Source organism: Dendronephthya gigantea, unplaced genomic scaffold, assembly GCF_004324835.1.
Source record: "Dendronephthya gigantea isolate DGI-Jeju-01 unplaced genomic scaffold, DenGig_1.0 000043F, whole genome shotgun sequence".
Lineage (NCBI taxonomy): Eukaryota > Metazoa > Cnidaria > Anthozoa > Malacalcyonacea > Nephtheidae > Dendronephthya > Dendronephthya gigantea.
The window spans coordinates 1,441,490-1,457,628 of record NW_021163053.1 but is presented as its reverse complement, the minus strand read 5'-3'; the positions used below and the strand labels follow the sequence as shown (position 1 = coordinate 1,457,628).

The window sequence follows — 16,139 nt, the reverse complement described above, 5'->3', positions numbered from 1 at the left end:
TTACTTTTTGTTTACAAATATCACACCCTATCACCCTTGTAATGTAATGAATATATTGGTAGAAAGAAGATATAATTAGTATAATAATATCAAAATATATAAAATATGTTCGTTCAGTCCAGGAGGTAGGTTAAAGAATAAAATTCAGGAAAAAACGTTCTAAATAGTGAAAACCGTATACTTAGAGAAACTTTCGTCAGAATAAAACCATGCACCTTCAATCTCTTCGAGCCTTCTTCAAATCTGAATCTCTCACGTGGATATAGTTAATGAAATATTGTGTGTTTTATATATGCATATGTGAATAGAAAATATCATAGTTTATTGATCATGAAACAACTTGAGGGATAATAACAAGTCTAATACTTCCCCTAGTCTTCTTTAATATGGCAACCGCGGCTTCGTGTGTCACTCCTTCCAAACTTTGACTATTCACTGCAATAATCTGATCTCCTCGCTTTAGTCGGCCATCACGCGCCGCTGCGCCCTGTGGAAAGACAGTTTTGACGTAGATTGGCAGATCGCCATGTGGACTACCATGACCTCCAACAATACTGAAACCCAGTCCCTCGGGACCTCGTTCTAAATCTATTATTTCCGTTTGAGGGCGCCTAGATAAAAGTTTGGTATGCTTTTACTCGTCGGACAAAGATTTAAGGAAAATGGAATGTGGATTTTAAACGATCAATTCTTTTTAGCTGCGTTTGAATATACACAATTCAATGAAAAATCTTAAATCTTACCTATTTTCTTGCCTACCACCATTGGCTTTCTCAACTGCAGAAGTAATTGAAAATGTGTTATCACGCGAGATCAAACATTTTAAATTCCATTGTTATTGATTGGCTCGTTAGTTTTGGCGAGCCAATCAAACTTCATGAGACACTCAGGCTTTTCGCTTTCGATAAACTTAAACAGGCAGTTTTAATTACATGCATGCATGTATACCAATTTAAAGTACACTATTTAATTTTGAAATGAATAAGTCGTACCATATGAAGGCGGTGGACCCATGACTGGTTGATACATCTCTGAATCAAAAGGACTGGATGGTGGAAGACTTAGATTACTTCTTGCTGGTTGCATTGGGAAACTATATAAACTCGAGCTTTCTATTGAAGCACGAGGCGAGGATGTGCGAGAATTTGGTTTCAATCGTGCAACACTGATTTTCACACGACCAATCGTTCGCTATAACAAGATGGTTTATATGTTAGAAGCTTGTCAATACTTTGGATCCTGGAATTTGATCATACTTCGATCGAGAATTATCGCGCTAAAGCTTTTTTAAAGATGAACGCCACTACCTTTAATATCTGGGCTGCATAATCTTGTGTTGTATTTCTCATATCCTCATTGTTAACACTGAGTATTTGATCCCCGGGCATAAGACGACCATCACGAAAAGCTATACCTCCACTCACCTGAAGAAGTAAATATTTAACATGAAACAAACAACTCCATGCATACGCGCAAAATCAAAAATTCAAACATGGCCCAGGATAGGTTACCAGGACTACCACAATGTCACAATTTATACATTTTTTTTATTTTTTTATACATACAGAGAATGAAAAACATACCACGTCAGATATAAAGACTCCAGTGTCGTTTCTGCAAGATAACACGTGAACGTTAGTGGAATTGTAAAATTACCTTTATTTCATCAACCTTACCAGTTACCACTTACCTTCTTCCAACGATACTTAGTCCCAGTCCTTGGCCAGGGAACTTTTGTAACTCCACAACAAAATGGTCAAAAGCATCTACGATTTATGCAACAAGTATAAATATATAGAGTAGCATATATGATTACATTGTAGTCTGAACAGAAGAAATTTTGATGAAATACTTGTACTAAATGTATGTATAGCATCATCTACAATATAGAACAACAACGGCTCATTCTAAGAAATTTACCAACCTTCATCCCTGAACTGTGCCTCAGATCTAATAACAAGCAGTCTTACGACTGATGACGTACTTCTCAATACTTCCATAGCCTGATCATGTGTTGCTTTCCGGAGATCAGCATTGTTCACCTAAATAAAAGAATATTATGTAATCAGCATCAATCATAGTCAAATTCATAGGGGGGTCGAAAGAGGGATGGGATGCACCTAGGCTCGGTTTCTCAACTTTCTCGCGCCCCACAATTTCGTAACTCAAGCAGTATCGGTGTACCAAGGAAATACATTCATTTCGTTTGGAGGAGGACGAAGTTATCATTATACTTTAAAGGACAGAGTAAACTTGGTGTTCTGATTCCTGCCGTGAAAAAGAAGTTACCTCTAAAATCTGATCACCAGCCCAAAGCCGTCCATCTCGTGCAGCTGCACCATCGTCGTATACTTCATGAATTAAAATTGAACCCTAAATATGATCAAACACGACAAATTGTCAATGTTAGGATGTGCTGTCCTACTTCAGCTTACCAGCACAGTGTCAACCTACCAGCACAGTGTCAACCTACTACCGGCACAGTGTCAACCTACTAGCGCAGTGTCAACCTACCAGCGCAGTGTTAACCTACCATGCAGCACAGTGTCAACCTACCAGTACGGTATCACTTCCACCAACGATACTCAGACCCAGTCCAACATCCCCTTTATGGATCTCTAATTCACATTCTTGACCAGTAATGATCGGTGCAGTCTGAGGATTTCCTGCGGATATTATAGACACCGGAGCATCTAAAAAATACAAATATACAAGCATGCAGACACATTTCGCTGCATGAAACTACTTCAGGTATAACTTTAGCTTCTTATGAAATTCACCTAAATTTTCCATGGAGGAATGCCTGCTAGAATCCCGCGTTCCCATTGGAGGATTTGTGCCGACGTCATCTGGTTTGCTCTGAACGAGGTTTTCTCTCTGAACATCAACTTGGGGCCTGACTGTAGTTAATTCTATTTGACCTGTACACACTTTGAGTATACGAGCAACCTGAAAACGGTTGAAGATTTTTACAGTTGATACATATTTACCATTATATCTTTGTTCCTACCAAAATAATATTCTAAATAATTACATTAAACTAATAATTTTGTAAAATTGTTCATCATTAACATTATTCATCATTAAATTTATGCTTTTTTACGTCCACAGCAAAGACGACGGTAATTTCGATGTTTAGGTATATTTGGCAACTAAAATGTGAAGGTGTTCCATTTATTTTTCTCTAACTCAGAATTAAACATTTAGCACAAAAAGATCTTTAATACGAACAATCCCAATTCCAAAGAAATACAAAGATTAATACCTCAAGATGTGTGCATCCTACAATCGATTCTCCATTGATTGCCAACAATTCGTCACCGACTTTTAAATTTCCATCCTAGAAAAAACCCAATAATATTTATACTCAACTGTAAACTACAAAACTATTCTCTTTTTAAAGCAGGATACAGTTGGTACATTTACCTACCCCTACCTGACAAAAATGAGGGTCTTCACCCCCGCCCCCAAAGCTGAGAGCAAATCAAAAACTGTACCTGTTCAGCTACACCACCGGGTGTAATACTTCTGATACATATTCCTTGTTCACCAAATCGATGACTTGGCCCTTCACCAATAGCAAAACCAAGACCGCTACTGCCCTAAAAATTGAAAGAAAGTATAAAATTTTCAAATGCGTACGTCACATCGTAGTTTCCAAAACGTATATATTTTTTTTCAAATATAGAACTTGCCTTGAGTAAAGAGACAACAGTTTGCTGTGGTGGTTCGGTATGCTCTTGAGTGACCACTTGTGGCACCGGGCTATCGCGTTGCGATTGATTCTCATCAACCAGCAGGGGACTCGGGGCTAGCTTATTCAGCGACGCATTTGATGAATATTGTTCTGAAGAGGGCGAAGGTGCGCGTTCTAAGTTGAGGTTGGAGTCACGTGAACCACGTGACGCAGCACTTCGCCGTTTAAGATAACCTTCACCTTCCTTGGTTCTCCCGAGAGCCAGATGAACGTGAGTTGGAGTATTACGTAATATTGCCGAAGCATCGTGATGTGATATTCCGCGAATTGTCACGTGATTGACTTCTAAGATTTCATCCATTGGCTTAATTTTACCGTCGTGAAAAGCGGCGCCATTGGGTTTGACATCAACAACGAATATTCGGTTCGTTGTCGCACCTCGACCGCCTGCGATACTTAGGCCTGGGGGAGAAAAATTATGGGAAAATAATTACAATTAAACATCAGCAAATAATTGTTATATTGTGTATAACAGAAAAAGGTTCACAAAGAGACGAGTATACCCTCATAAAATATCTCTTTCAGTCAATATTAGAGATTCTCATGTCTTCACATGCAGTGGACTCGACTCCTCTTTTCTGAGTTTCTCACCTAATCCAAGTTCGCCTTTGACAAGATCCACGGTATAAACTTCCCCGGCAACATCAGGATATTTCTCTCGAAGAACATCTATTTCATCTAGAATAGAAACACACAAACTATTACTGAGCACTTTTATTGCTATTCTGTCAGAGAATTTTCCTTCCCTATACTTACATTTTCTGATTTAAAACAGAAATAACATACATTGATGGCTCCCTTTGTATTCGCTGTGTATACCCTGAACCTATATTTAACCCCCAAAAACCCATGTCTGATGGTCAAATTTGCGTTTTATAGACTATATAACTTGGCTTATATATTTACAACGCAAGGAAAGACTTGTTTAAAGAAAAACGTCAAATTCTCGACTTCAAGTAGCCTTTAATTCAACCATTTTCAAAAGTTTAAAACATAAAGCAATGACCTTTTTCATTATCTTTCAAGAAGGAGCTTTCTACGATATTTCCTCCTGAAGCCTGAATCTGTTTCTCCAGTGTATCATCTTGTATAGTAGCATCGTTGTCATCGTGGACAGAAAATGTTCTCCTGCCCTCCCCCTCCCAGTCAAATGTCGAGGAACCCTTTAAATTGAAAAAAGGCAAATTAAAACCAATTTAATGACCGCACCAGAATTTTACATCTAAAGTTGACTTTCCAGTTTAAATTATTACGTACATCAAATTCTAAGCTCTGCAGTGTTTAGTTTCCACGTACTACCCCCCCCCCCCCGTTTTAAGAACTCAGAGAGCCAAAACATTTCCTGTACCTGCAATGATGGCGATAGAATCTGTTCTTCAAGTCTCTCAATAACAAACTTCATTGGCGATGTTGCATTACGTATTGCCTCGACTGCCACGTCATGTGACGCATCGCGTAAGTCTTGGTCATTGAGCTAAAAGTTGATTCAATATCACTGATTTGGAAAGTATAAAGGTTTTGCATGTTTCCATAACGATAAATTCAAGTATATTCATAAATTTTGATTTATTGATTGCTGAATGCATGCGCATATCATGCAGCCGAGTACAATTGAAAGTCCTTTATTTCCCAGCAGCAAAATTTCAAAATAAAAATTTCCATCACGAAAAATATTTCCTGCATGTAAGACAAAAAATTCCTAAAGACTTTTGTCATACTGTTTCCAAGCAGTGCTGCTGCATGGTGGCCCTGCATGCATGCCCGACATTTTTCTCACTGTCAGTTTAGAAATTTAAAATTCACTAAAAAAGACAAGCGCAATAAACATTCTTCCACGAAACATAAACCAAATAGTTCGCTAACCTCAAGGATACGATCATTCACTTTCAATCCATTCTCGCTACCCGCAGGACTTCCTTCAACTATGGTTCTTACAAATATACCAATAATTCCTTTACTTAGAGCTTCCTCGTTCCCGCCAACAATACTAATACCCAGACTCTGACCGGGATTACGAGTAATGTATACATCAAGAATGTTTGAATATTCTCCGGTCTCAGTATCATCGTGACCAGTTAGAACTGGCTCTGCTTTAGGTTCACTATGGAAAAAAAGTTATATGATTTAGGAAAATGATCAATAGTTTAAGATGAATCAATACGAATGATCAATTCTACCCCCTTTTCATACCTGATATTTTCGATGCTGCCTGTGTCATATCGCGGAGTCTCGGTGTCTGTGACAAGGGATTGGGTCGAAGAGGCTAAACTATCTTCACCACTTCTAGATCCGAGTCTTGATGGAAGAAATTGCTTTTTTATTGCAACGAAGCTGGAAGAAAAATACACAAAAAACTCTTTCTAAGAATTCGTAAACGAATTTTTTCGTTTCATAAAAGAAATGTTTACCATATATCCTTAAATAAAGCTTGTTTTCTCAGCACAGCTCTATAAATATACACAAGGAATCAATGGTAAAAAAATGTATTTACACCATAGCTCAGCCGGATTGAAAAATTCACACTTTCTATATCTGAATTAACGAGAAACTCTTACTTGACTTGTTGATGATTTAATCCAACAAAACTTTGATCATTCAGACTGAGGATATGATCGCCAACTTTGATACGACCGTCAAGATCTACGGCGCCACCAGGCAATACTTCCTTTACTTCACATCCACTTTGATCTCGGTCACTTCTCAGTGAAATTCCTTCAACAAATAAAAATTTTATTAACTGCATGAAATGGATACAACGACTTTTGCTGTCGCTTTATATCACGTTGAGACACAAAAAAAACAACCCGAACGAACTTCTCCGGTTGTTTTACAAGGGAATTATTACATGAATAATCATTATATTAAACCAGTCTCAATCAACTCGGGTTACTAACCCAACTTTCCTACGACCTTTCTCTTGATTCGTATAGTTTCGAGATGATCTCTTACGGGTGAAATCACGGGCAAGTCGTCAATATTGAATGGAAGTGGATGAGGAGAGATAAACTGTTCATCATCTGACCCTTTTTCGTATTCTTGATCAGCACCTTAACCGGAAATGCAAAAAATGGCATCTTACTTGCGATGTAACAAGCGATTTAAAATGTAAAAATTTGCTTTATCCCCTGGTTCAGCTAACTGGCTTTTGAACAATCGCCCCTTTACTTTAAAGAACAATCAGTCTTTAAAGTATTCTAGATATATCAGATACTATACCATTAAATAATTCTTTTTTCTCTCCTTCACCTGCAATACCAGGATCCTCAAACAATGAAAGCGGTTTAGCAACACCAATACGAACAACACCTTTAAGAAATTTTATATATTTTTAATAAGTATTGATCATTAGAATAACACTAAGTGCATGATGAGAACACGTTCGAACGAATTACATACGCATTCTTTATTTAGGAAGAATCAGAATATTTCTCTATTTTTCTATAATTGTTACGTATTATAATTATCGGCAATATTTCCCATTTTATATGTTAACATTATATGAGTAATATGACAGTTCGTCCCTCCAAAAATTGATATTAATATAGTTCATATGTATATAACCAAAACTATTAACATATGACAAAACATAAACTATATATTAACATGCATATGACAAAAAAAAAGCTATATAGCTATAAAGATAATGTCAAAATGATTAAACAAGACAATTAATATATTATTTCTTTGGCTACACGCTGTTGCAGGACATCAAACCAGCTTTTCTATGAAGTATCATAATGATGATGCATGGGGCATCAACAGGATTTAATATTAATGTGGTATTTTGATTTACGTATTTCAGTGCAGGATATCTTCATAATATAGAAAATGCAATAAATCTTCCAGAATTGGTATAAAATATATCAAAGCAATATGCATGTTTTAATATATATATCATTAATGTCGCTGTTGAACCCATTCTATAATTCTATACGCCTTTATAGTGGAATTGAAATAATTACTTGAGATATAGGTGAACTTATTGTCTAAACTTTAGAAAGAAGAGGCTAGGAGACTAACAATTTGCTGAACTAAAGGATAAATAAACAATATGCATGTGTATAATATGAAATTCGCGTGTTGTCTGAATTAATTGCCTCAAAATCTACTATATAATTGTTCTGTTCTGACATTAAAAGTCTGCATAGTAATCTTGAATGCCTGTTAGCGATTATAACGTATATTATAACAATATCACTAAATTACACTAAATTTATTTTTACGATTATACTGGTATTAGAGATATATTTAGGGTTTTAGTATTTTAGGGTTATAGTTAAAGATAATGGAAATTCATCCTATCTTTTGTAGACCACTATGCCTTTCTACAACAATACATCACTTGAAATGTCTTTCGATAATTTGGCAACCTCAAGTAATACAAAACTGGATTAATGACAAAATTCAATGTCCAGATGGCATACAAGGTAATTTCTAAAATCGTTCCACTATTATTTTCTTCCCCACCCTCAGTCGAAATTATTTTCTGACTAAATATAGCGTTCGGAAGGATTGTAACGGCTGAAATACAGGCAATAATAATGATCGTTTTAAGAAATCGTTTTTCCTTTAAAATACGAGTTCTCTGTGCACGATGCTCCGTCGAATTATTATTTTCCATTTGGGAAAGAGACTTGGATTGCTTGACAATATTTCTGAAAGTCGCTGTATACAATAAAAATGTCCCCAACGCAATTGTCATGTAGAAATAATGCCTGATCAAATCATCATTCGGACCTTCTTTATTCGTTATACTTCTTTTTATACCTTCGGCAGAGCTTAGAATCCAAATCAGCGTCACCCATGAAACCATCTTTTTGTTGCTTATGAAAAGACGGTGTTTGAACGGGTGGCTGACAATGAAATATCTATCGGCTGCGATCGATAATATTGTTAACAATGACGCTATAATAGTGGTATGATCTAGGAACTCCATGGCTGGCGTCTCGGGATCTTCAGCAATCGTGAGCCAATTCTTTACACAATAACTAAGATCAGCTACAGCCAAGTTGCCCACAAGATACACAGCAGAATTCCGAAAACATTTCAATGGATCCACGATAAATGCGATCAGCAACATCAAGTTAAACAGAACACCACATAAACTTTCGAGATATATTGGAACGTATTTCGATTCAAAATCGTTTTGAGAAAAGTTAAAACCCATTTTCAGTTCTATGTAAATTCAACTTTTAAAACGTTGGAGATCCTTTAGCCAGTTAGGAGCTTCGTGTAAACTATATAGAAATGCACACTGCGCGAAAATCACAACGTTGTACTAAAGATATATCGCCTTAGAAAACCTAAATGAGTTGTTTGTGCGTGAAAAGAAAGTTGATTAAAATTTTACACATCGCTATTTTGATGAAAAGCCTATATAGTGCAGCTGTAAATTATTCATACTTTAATTACTATATGTTTAAAATTTATAATATTAAATATAAAATACAAGCTCAAAAAACAATTTAGAATAAACACAACATGCTGTGCGAAATGAAATCTTCTTTAAAAAACCCCACACATTTTAATTAAAATTTGTTCTTTTTTGCGACATGTATACCTACCTCATTAATTTTTAAATGTTTACATGCGCATGGTTCAGCCTAGTTTTCCGATCTAGATCCGTCATTTTCTGTTTTACGATGGCAATACCAAAATTTACGTCGACAAAACAAACGATATTTAGTTATTTATAGCCTTTGATGGGTTTAAATTCTTATGTCATGTTATAGCTTTTAAGACCTTTAATGGTTTAAATTCAAAGTCGTTTAATTGTTGACAATTAAGCTCTCTTACCTCTTTCTGTCGACTTCAAAGTCTGTACAGCAATATCAAGCGTAGCATGTTCCAGGTTGGTATCATTCACGGACATTAATCTGTGTCCTGGATGCAGTCGGCCATCTTGCTCGGCAGCTCCGTCTGGAACCAAACTACGTATTACGATAACGGTTTCATCAGGAAGAACAGGGTCCTAAAAGGACGATAGAGAATACTTAGTGCAGAGCATATTTAAATACTTAGGGTGCTTTCCATTAAGCGGCCAAAATGGTCAGACCGGTCTTATTTTTAATTGAATTTGAGTATTTCTTTGAAAATATAGCGGTGAAACTGCATTTTCCGTGCTAGGCGGATGTAAATATCGATAAACTCAAATGCAGATTACTTAAGGAACTCTACTGAAACACAACAAGGGACGGTCTGGCCATTTTACCGCTTAAAGGAAAGCGTCCTTAGTTGAGCATAGCATAGACAATCATTTGTCTCAAGGATATATTATAACGGGTCAACATAATAATAAAGAGGAGTCGCACAAGCAGTTACAAACTTTACTAAAAAGCAAAACCAAAAGCCTAATAATATTTTTCTTATTATCCTAACGATCATCACCTGATAATCAAGGATGCTAAAACCAAGTCCCTTCTCCCCTTTTTCCAGCTCAACATATTCAACGTCAGATGCCCACATGGATGCTGTAGATTTACTGTTTAAATTTTCATCTACAAATAAGACAACACGATTTACTACCATAACAATTACTGACTTGAAATGACACAACCAGAAAATTACATATAGATCAGTGATTCCTGGTCAAAAGTTGAGCAGGCTTTTTTGCTCACTTGTAGCCTTGTTTAAGATCGCCTTGTTTAAGATCTCGAGTTTCCCAGTTTAAAGAACAATTTTTCTCGACGAAAAACACATCGCTTGCGACAGTTACATCAAGAATAATATTTTACCAGCATACCTGTATGTTTAATATCTTCACCAATGGTAACAACGTCGTCGCCCTCATTTTCCTCTACGTCTTTTCTTCGAGCCACAACAAGACGGAAGTTAAGAGGCAATCCTTGAATCAGAGAAACCACTTCGTTGTGGGATAACTCCAAAACATTTGTACCATTTATCTGAAACGTAAAATCTAGATTTAATTTCTAAACAACATGAACCTCGTAATGGAAAGTGTAGAATGTATTACTTATTGGAAGCAAAAAAGAAATAAGGAGAGAATAAAATTTCATTTCATGTATTGTCAAAGTTATAAATACTGTACCTCTATCAAGTAATCACCTTTCCTTATAACACCGTGTACTCCGACAGGCCCAGTTGGATTAACTGTGTGAATTCGATGTTGTTGAAGCCCCTCTGAAAATATCAATGAATACACCTTGTAGGATGCTCAACGAAAAAAAGTGAAAAAATTGTTTGTGACATACTGTATGTACCTCGAGTAAATCCCTCTAAACTTAGACCTAGTCCACCGTTCGGTGAGAATTTCGGCAACTGAACAACCTACAAAATAATTCTCCAATTAAATGAGCAGTTTCTAAGTTTTTTTTTCCAAACACCTTCTTCAAAACATTTCTTAAAATGCCTGGGTTATGACGTAGGTTTATGGTCAGTTAGCCAATCAGGAGCTCGCTTCATCCTTCTAAAGATCTACGCGTCATCAACAACAGTACATGAGTCAAGAAACTCCTAGCAGGTTTAATTTTAATCCCGAGAATGGTATCGTGTAAATACCACAATCTCAGCTTCTTCCCCAACAATGCTTTGATACTTTTCCTTAGCTTCTCTGACAACCTCACGACGAACTGGACCATCTAGAGACAAGAAACGGAAAGTATATATTACTGTACTTTAACTGCATGGGTCTTCCCATAAAACTTGCATTTACTAGTTTTTATTACGTTCAAAAACTACCCACCAAATTTATCAACTTCATCATCAGTGCTATGCTCATTTTCAAGAGCTGGAGTTTGGATAATGTTTTCTAATGAGAAATATACAAATTGCTACAGAAATGTGTCTTTACAATGCACGAGCCACGATTCGAATGTTACTTTATTTAAACCATGGCCTAAGTAATCTTTTCCTCAGTAAAACGAACAGAACATCATAATGTAAATATAAGTACTGTATTAAATAATTCAACCAAGGCACTGTTTACCTGAGGATGTTTTTCTTTTGGGTACATCTGCATCCTTAGAGCGAGCCAGTTTCATTTTTACAACTGATCCAGTTTTCTTTAATACTTCCACAGCTTCAAGATTTGTTTTGTTTTCAAGATTCACCCCATCAACCTAGAGCAAAAACATACTTTCAATGAGATGTGCAACTCTGAGTATAACCTAACTTTAAACAATCAATGATTGTATAACAAACTCAGTTTCCTTTAGGACCAACTTCTGTTTGAAGGTAGCAACTATGATATAAGAAATGGCTAGAAATACCAGATTCAATTGAAATTACACTCCAAACCTCAATAATTTGATCGTTAACTTGAATTTTTCCACATCTCTCTGCGGCACTATCTTCGCTGATGCTTCGTATAAAGATTCCAGATAATTGTTCTAGTAATTAGAATTCAAGATGCGTTTTTGTACTTTAAGCAAAACACTAACATCTAAAATATTCAGCACAGATGTGAAGTTATTTGGAAAAGTTTCTTTGACTTCACGCATAAAAGGTTTTGCTTTCATTCTTTCGTAATGAAAACCTTAAGGCTGAAGGTCCTAAACGGGGCTAAGTAGGAATATGATCCATTTTTCATCCATTTTTTGATCCATTTTTCATGCAAAAGGTGCTTTAACAGTATATAAAATTATATTAACCATCAAATGAGGTGAATTAATTGCCACAATGTAGCTACTTTTATGTAATGAATTTAACAAAGTCTGAGAATGGGACGTTGACCCTCTACTACGTACTTCATGTACGTTCTACATATAGAATAAATGTAATGTATTGTAACCGTGTACCACAGGTTCGGCCACTCCTCGCTAACCTTCATTTTGCTCGCTAACGTAACCAGCAATAGTTATTCCAAGACCTCTGTTTCCTTTAGAAAGTTCCACTTCAAAAATGTCTGCTTTGCCCACTTCCTATACGGTCATGACGGAAGAGATAATTAGCAACACAACCAAGGTTCTTATAAGGAAATTTTCTGTAGAGTACATGCTTTTGTGTCCGTTGCTTCCTATAAATGGAATTCGCTATACATCACCCCCCCTTACCACAGGTTTCCGGGGTGGTAATTCGCCTGAATTATCTGTGATAACCCGAGCAATAACCATGCGTACAGGGTTCCCAGCTCTACGAAGGACCTGGGCGACTTCCTCACTCGTCATCGTTCCAACATTTGTGTCGTCAATCTGCATGATATGGTCACCATTTTGCAACCGCCCGTCCTGAAAATAAATCAACAATTAATATTTCACAAATATTTCTTACAACATTCCGAACATGTTTCAGAAGATGTTTAAATGACTCAGGTATATAGTTTATTAGATATGTCTAGGCGCATAAGAATCCATCGTAATTATCGCTACTCTGGTTTTAGTAAATGAAAGTAATCACCACACAAAGATTAATTTTCACGACTCAACGTTTCGACACTCCGGTTTAGTGTCTTCACCCCCTGATGAAGACACTAGACTGGAGTGTCGAAACGTTGGGTCATGAAAGTTAATCTTTGTGTGGTGATTACTTTCATTCATTAAAACCAGAGTAGCGATAATTACGATGGATTATATACCTGGTTGCCGTGAACTCATTAACTTCAATTCGCATAAGAATCGTTAGACATACAGTACAAACTTATGTAACCTACCTTATCTGCAACTCCTCCAGCAAGAATCGTTTTAATAACAACTCCTGCGTTGCGGCTGCCAACAATACCAAAACCAAGTCCTCCTCCATCATTTGGAAGTTCAATATTTTCAATGTGACGGACATGAACACCATCTCCAGCCTATACAAATTAGCATCACAATAAATCGTCCTAATGAAAGTCCTACCTGTCGACTGAGAGATTATTTTTGGAGAAAAATATGTAAACATTTGAAGAGAAGCATTGGCATTCACGAACAAAGAGAAAGGAACAGATATTAACTCTCATTTTAACTTTTTATTTTTTGGCTTTTTAAATTGGTTGACGAGCGGTCCGTAAAATCCATATACGGACCGGGGTCCGTATATTCCGTATCTGGACCAGTATCCCGGATATCTCATGCAGTTCAGCCATATAATAAACCGATTATTGACCTGGCTTGTTCTGTCTGTACTGAGAAATATCAGGCCGAGGTTTTTTGCATGAACCTTGCTTCTTCGTCGCTCTGTCCACATTAAAACACCTCCGTCTGATAATTCACAGTACGACCTCACGCTCGGTCAATAATCAGTTATTATGTATTCACCATGAAATGGAAGATCTTAGATAGGTAATCCTAGTATTAACTACGTCAAATTGGTAAGCACATGCATTTCATCTGCTCACTTACAGGTATTGCTACAGAACTTTGCGAAGCATTACTGACGGCTGACGATGATCTTGAGAGCGATGAGCTAGCCAAAGAAGAACTTCTTGACAACGAACCAGGGACACCCTTAGCAACCACAAGTTCAATATCACCTTTACTTTGTTGTAAAATAGCGATTGCTTCATGATGTGTCAGACCACTATCCAAGACTTTCTTGTTGATCGCGAGAATCTGGTCGCCTTCCTGTAAACGGCCATCTCTATAGTCCCAAGGAAAGAGAAGTTTTACCAGTTACATTGTAGTAATGTTTGCTCATACAAGTCTAAGAATCGAATAAGTTTATTGTATTAATAAGTAACTGCTAAGTGCAGATATACATAAGAATAAATGTAAAATAACTGCACCAAAAGCAAAATCATAACTTAACTCCTTAATTTTCATTACCTTGCAGCAATACCATCTTCCTGTACATCTTGAATGAAAATTCCCAGTTCTCCTTTATTCTGACTTTTTAACCCAACCACACTAAATCCTAAACCACCTTTTTCAGGCTTTGACAAAATGATAGTTTCCATATCCCGACCTTGAGCAACTGGCCCAAGCCGTTCATATAATTCTCTATCATTATCATCATAATCATAATCATTATAATCATCATCATGGTCATTAACCAGCTCATCTGGAAATGTTCGGCTTATGTTGCCACCAGAAGCTTTTACATTACGTTGTAAACGTGCATGAGTTTGATTTTTCTCCAATCGTAATTGTCTACTTGGAACAGGGACAAGTTCTCCATCTTGTGAAAACTCAAAATCATTTATGGTGTCTCCCTTTGCATTAGCAAGCATTTTGTTCAACTCACTACATGATGCTTGAATTGCTAAAAGTTGTCTAAGTAGAGGACTATTTAAAACATGCTTCAGACGCATAATATCTTCATCATAAACATTTGTTCCTTGTTGTTGAAGGCGGCTGTGTATATTTTCCAATGATTGCATTGCACGAGCCGCCTCTAAACACAAAAAAATGAAAAACATGAATCAAATATGGATATAAATGCCTGCTACACAAAATAGCTAATCCTACACATACGGTTTCACAATAACCAACAATGAATGCATGTTTTATATACTTTTTAAGAAAAATTGAGAATTATCAATTTCAGATACAATTTACAAGTACTCTTTTCACCCATAGAGCAATATCTACAACTTCACTACACTGTAAAATTATACAGTTGATATAAATATATGACAGGCTTTCTTTTCTACTGTTGATCTATTATTTTAGCTGTTGTTGCCATGTTGCCATCCTAGTTTTAAAGTCCCTAATATGATATGTGACAAACCCATAGCTAATTATAACTAATAGGAGTGAAATTAATTTTGCATGCTGTCAAAATTTCTTTCTGTCAATTACAACAAAAGTACAAACTTGCTGAAGCAAGGAAGCAGAAGATACGAAGGTGACAATCATAGCACTAAATTACGTAACTATGAGCAGAATGTAACAAGAAGAATGAGTTTAAAATCTCTAATGCAGTCTGGTTTCACGTAACTGGGTTAGATATTTCACATTCAATCTTTATTATTACAGAATGTACAGTATATTATATTTTCCAGTGCATAGAATGCTAGTGTTTGACAAAAGTCAAAACCCATGTAAAGATTGGCATAGCGAGACACTACACCATTCTACTGTACAGAAACATTGTTTTATTCATATATGAAACATAACGTTTCTCATCAAAATTTTGACACACTAAAATCCTAGTTCAAGCTCAGTTAGTACGCTGATGTTAATGTATAAATGGGTGGAAATGAAAAAACTCAATATCAAATAATGTTTATTAATTTCCGTTCTTTCATAACATACCTTCCAAAGTTGACATATTTGAGTGTAGTATTCAAATAAGCCAACCTCTAATCAGCCCCAAGTCTTTCTTCAATTTCTCACACTATTACTGATAACTTTTAAACAAAATATTATTTTTTACCAGCTCAACTCATCCTCTTTCGAGAAGTAAAAGTCTTGGTGAAATATGAAACATGCTTTAAAATATAAACAAATACATTTTTGTAATGATGATTGTTATGAAAATCTTAGGAATTTGAATATATTAGCCC

At 36.2% G+C, this 16,139-nt stretch overlaps 1 protein-coding gene across 2 annotated transcripts; it reads right to left on the bottom strand.

The window, feature by feature from the left end:
* Positions 1 to 6: 6 nt before the first annotated feature.
* LOC114527238 (multiple PDZ domain protein-like) lies at positions 7 to 16,117 on the bottom strand. 2 transcript variants are annotated; one of them, XM_028548887.1, is made up of 37 exons: positions 15,889 to 16,064; positions 14,458 to 15,025; positions 14,035 to 14,272; positions 13,365 to 13,505; positions 12,769 to 12,942; positions 12,540 to 12,636; positions 12,014 to 12,105; positions 11,703 to 11,835; positions 11,460 to 11,525; positions 11,276 to 11,355; positions 10,978 to 11,044; positions 10,806 to 10,897; positions 10,500 to 10,659; positions 10,145 to 10,254; positions 9,554 to 9,728; positions 7,004 to 7,063; positions 6,652 to 6,804; positions 6,313 to 6,469; positions 6,166 to 6,204; positions 5,948 to 6,088; positions 5,621 to 5,858; positions 5,106 to 5,231; positions 4,764 to 4,920; positions 4,349 to 4,435; positions 3,696 to 4,159; positions 3,498 to 3,602; positions 3,266 to 3,340; positions 2,781 to 2,949; positions 2,557 to 2,693; positions 2,290 to 2,373; positions 1,925 to 2,042; positions 1,691 to 1,766; positions 1,584 to 1,614; positions 1,308 to 1,424; positions 993 to 1,191; positions 744 to 777; positions 7 to 611 (listed from the first exon to the last, which is right to left on the bottom strand). In XM_028548887.1, exons 1-37 carry the CDS (start codon positions 15,902 to 15,904, stop codon positions 329 to 331), a joined length of 5,259 nt encoding a protein of 1,752 aa, XP_028404688.1. In that variant the 5' UTR covers positions 15,905 to 16,064; the 3' UTR covers positions 7 to 328. The 2 variants fall into 2 exon arrangements, with proteins under 2 accessions (XP_028404688.1, XP_028404686.1); XM_028548885.1 differs by having other exon boundaries at positions 8 to 611; positions 6,974 to 7,063; positions 15,889 to 16,117.
* Between the last annotated feature and the right edge of the window lie 22 nt (positions 16,118 to 16,139).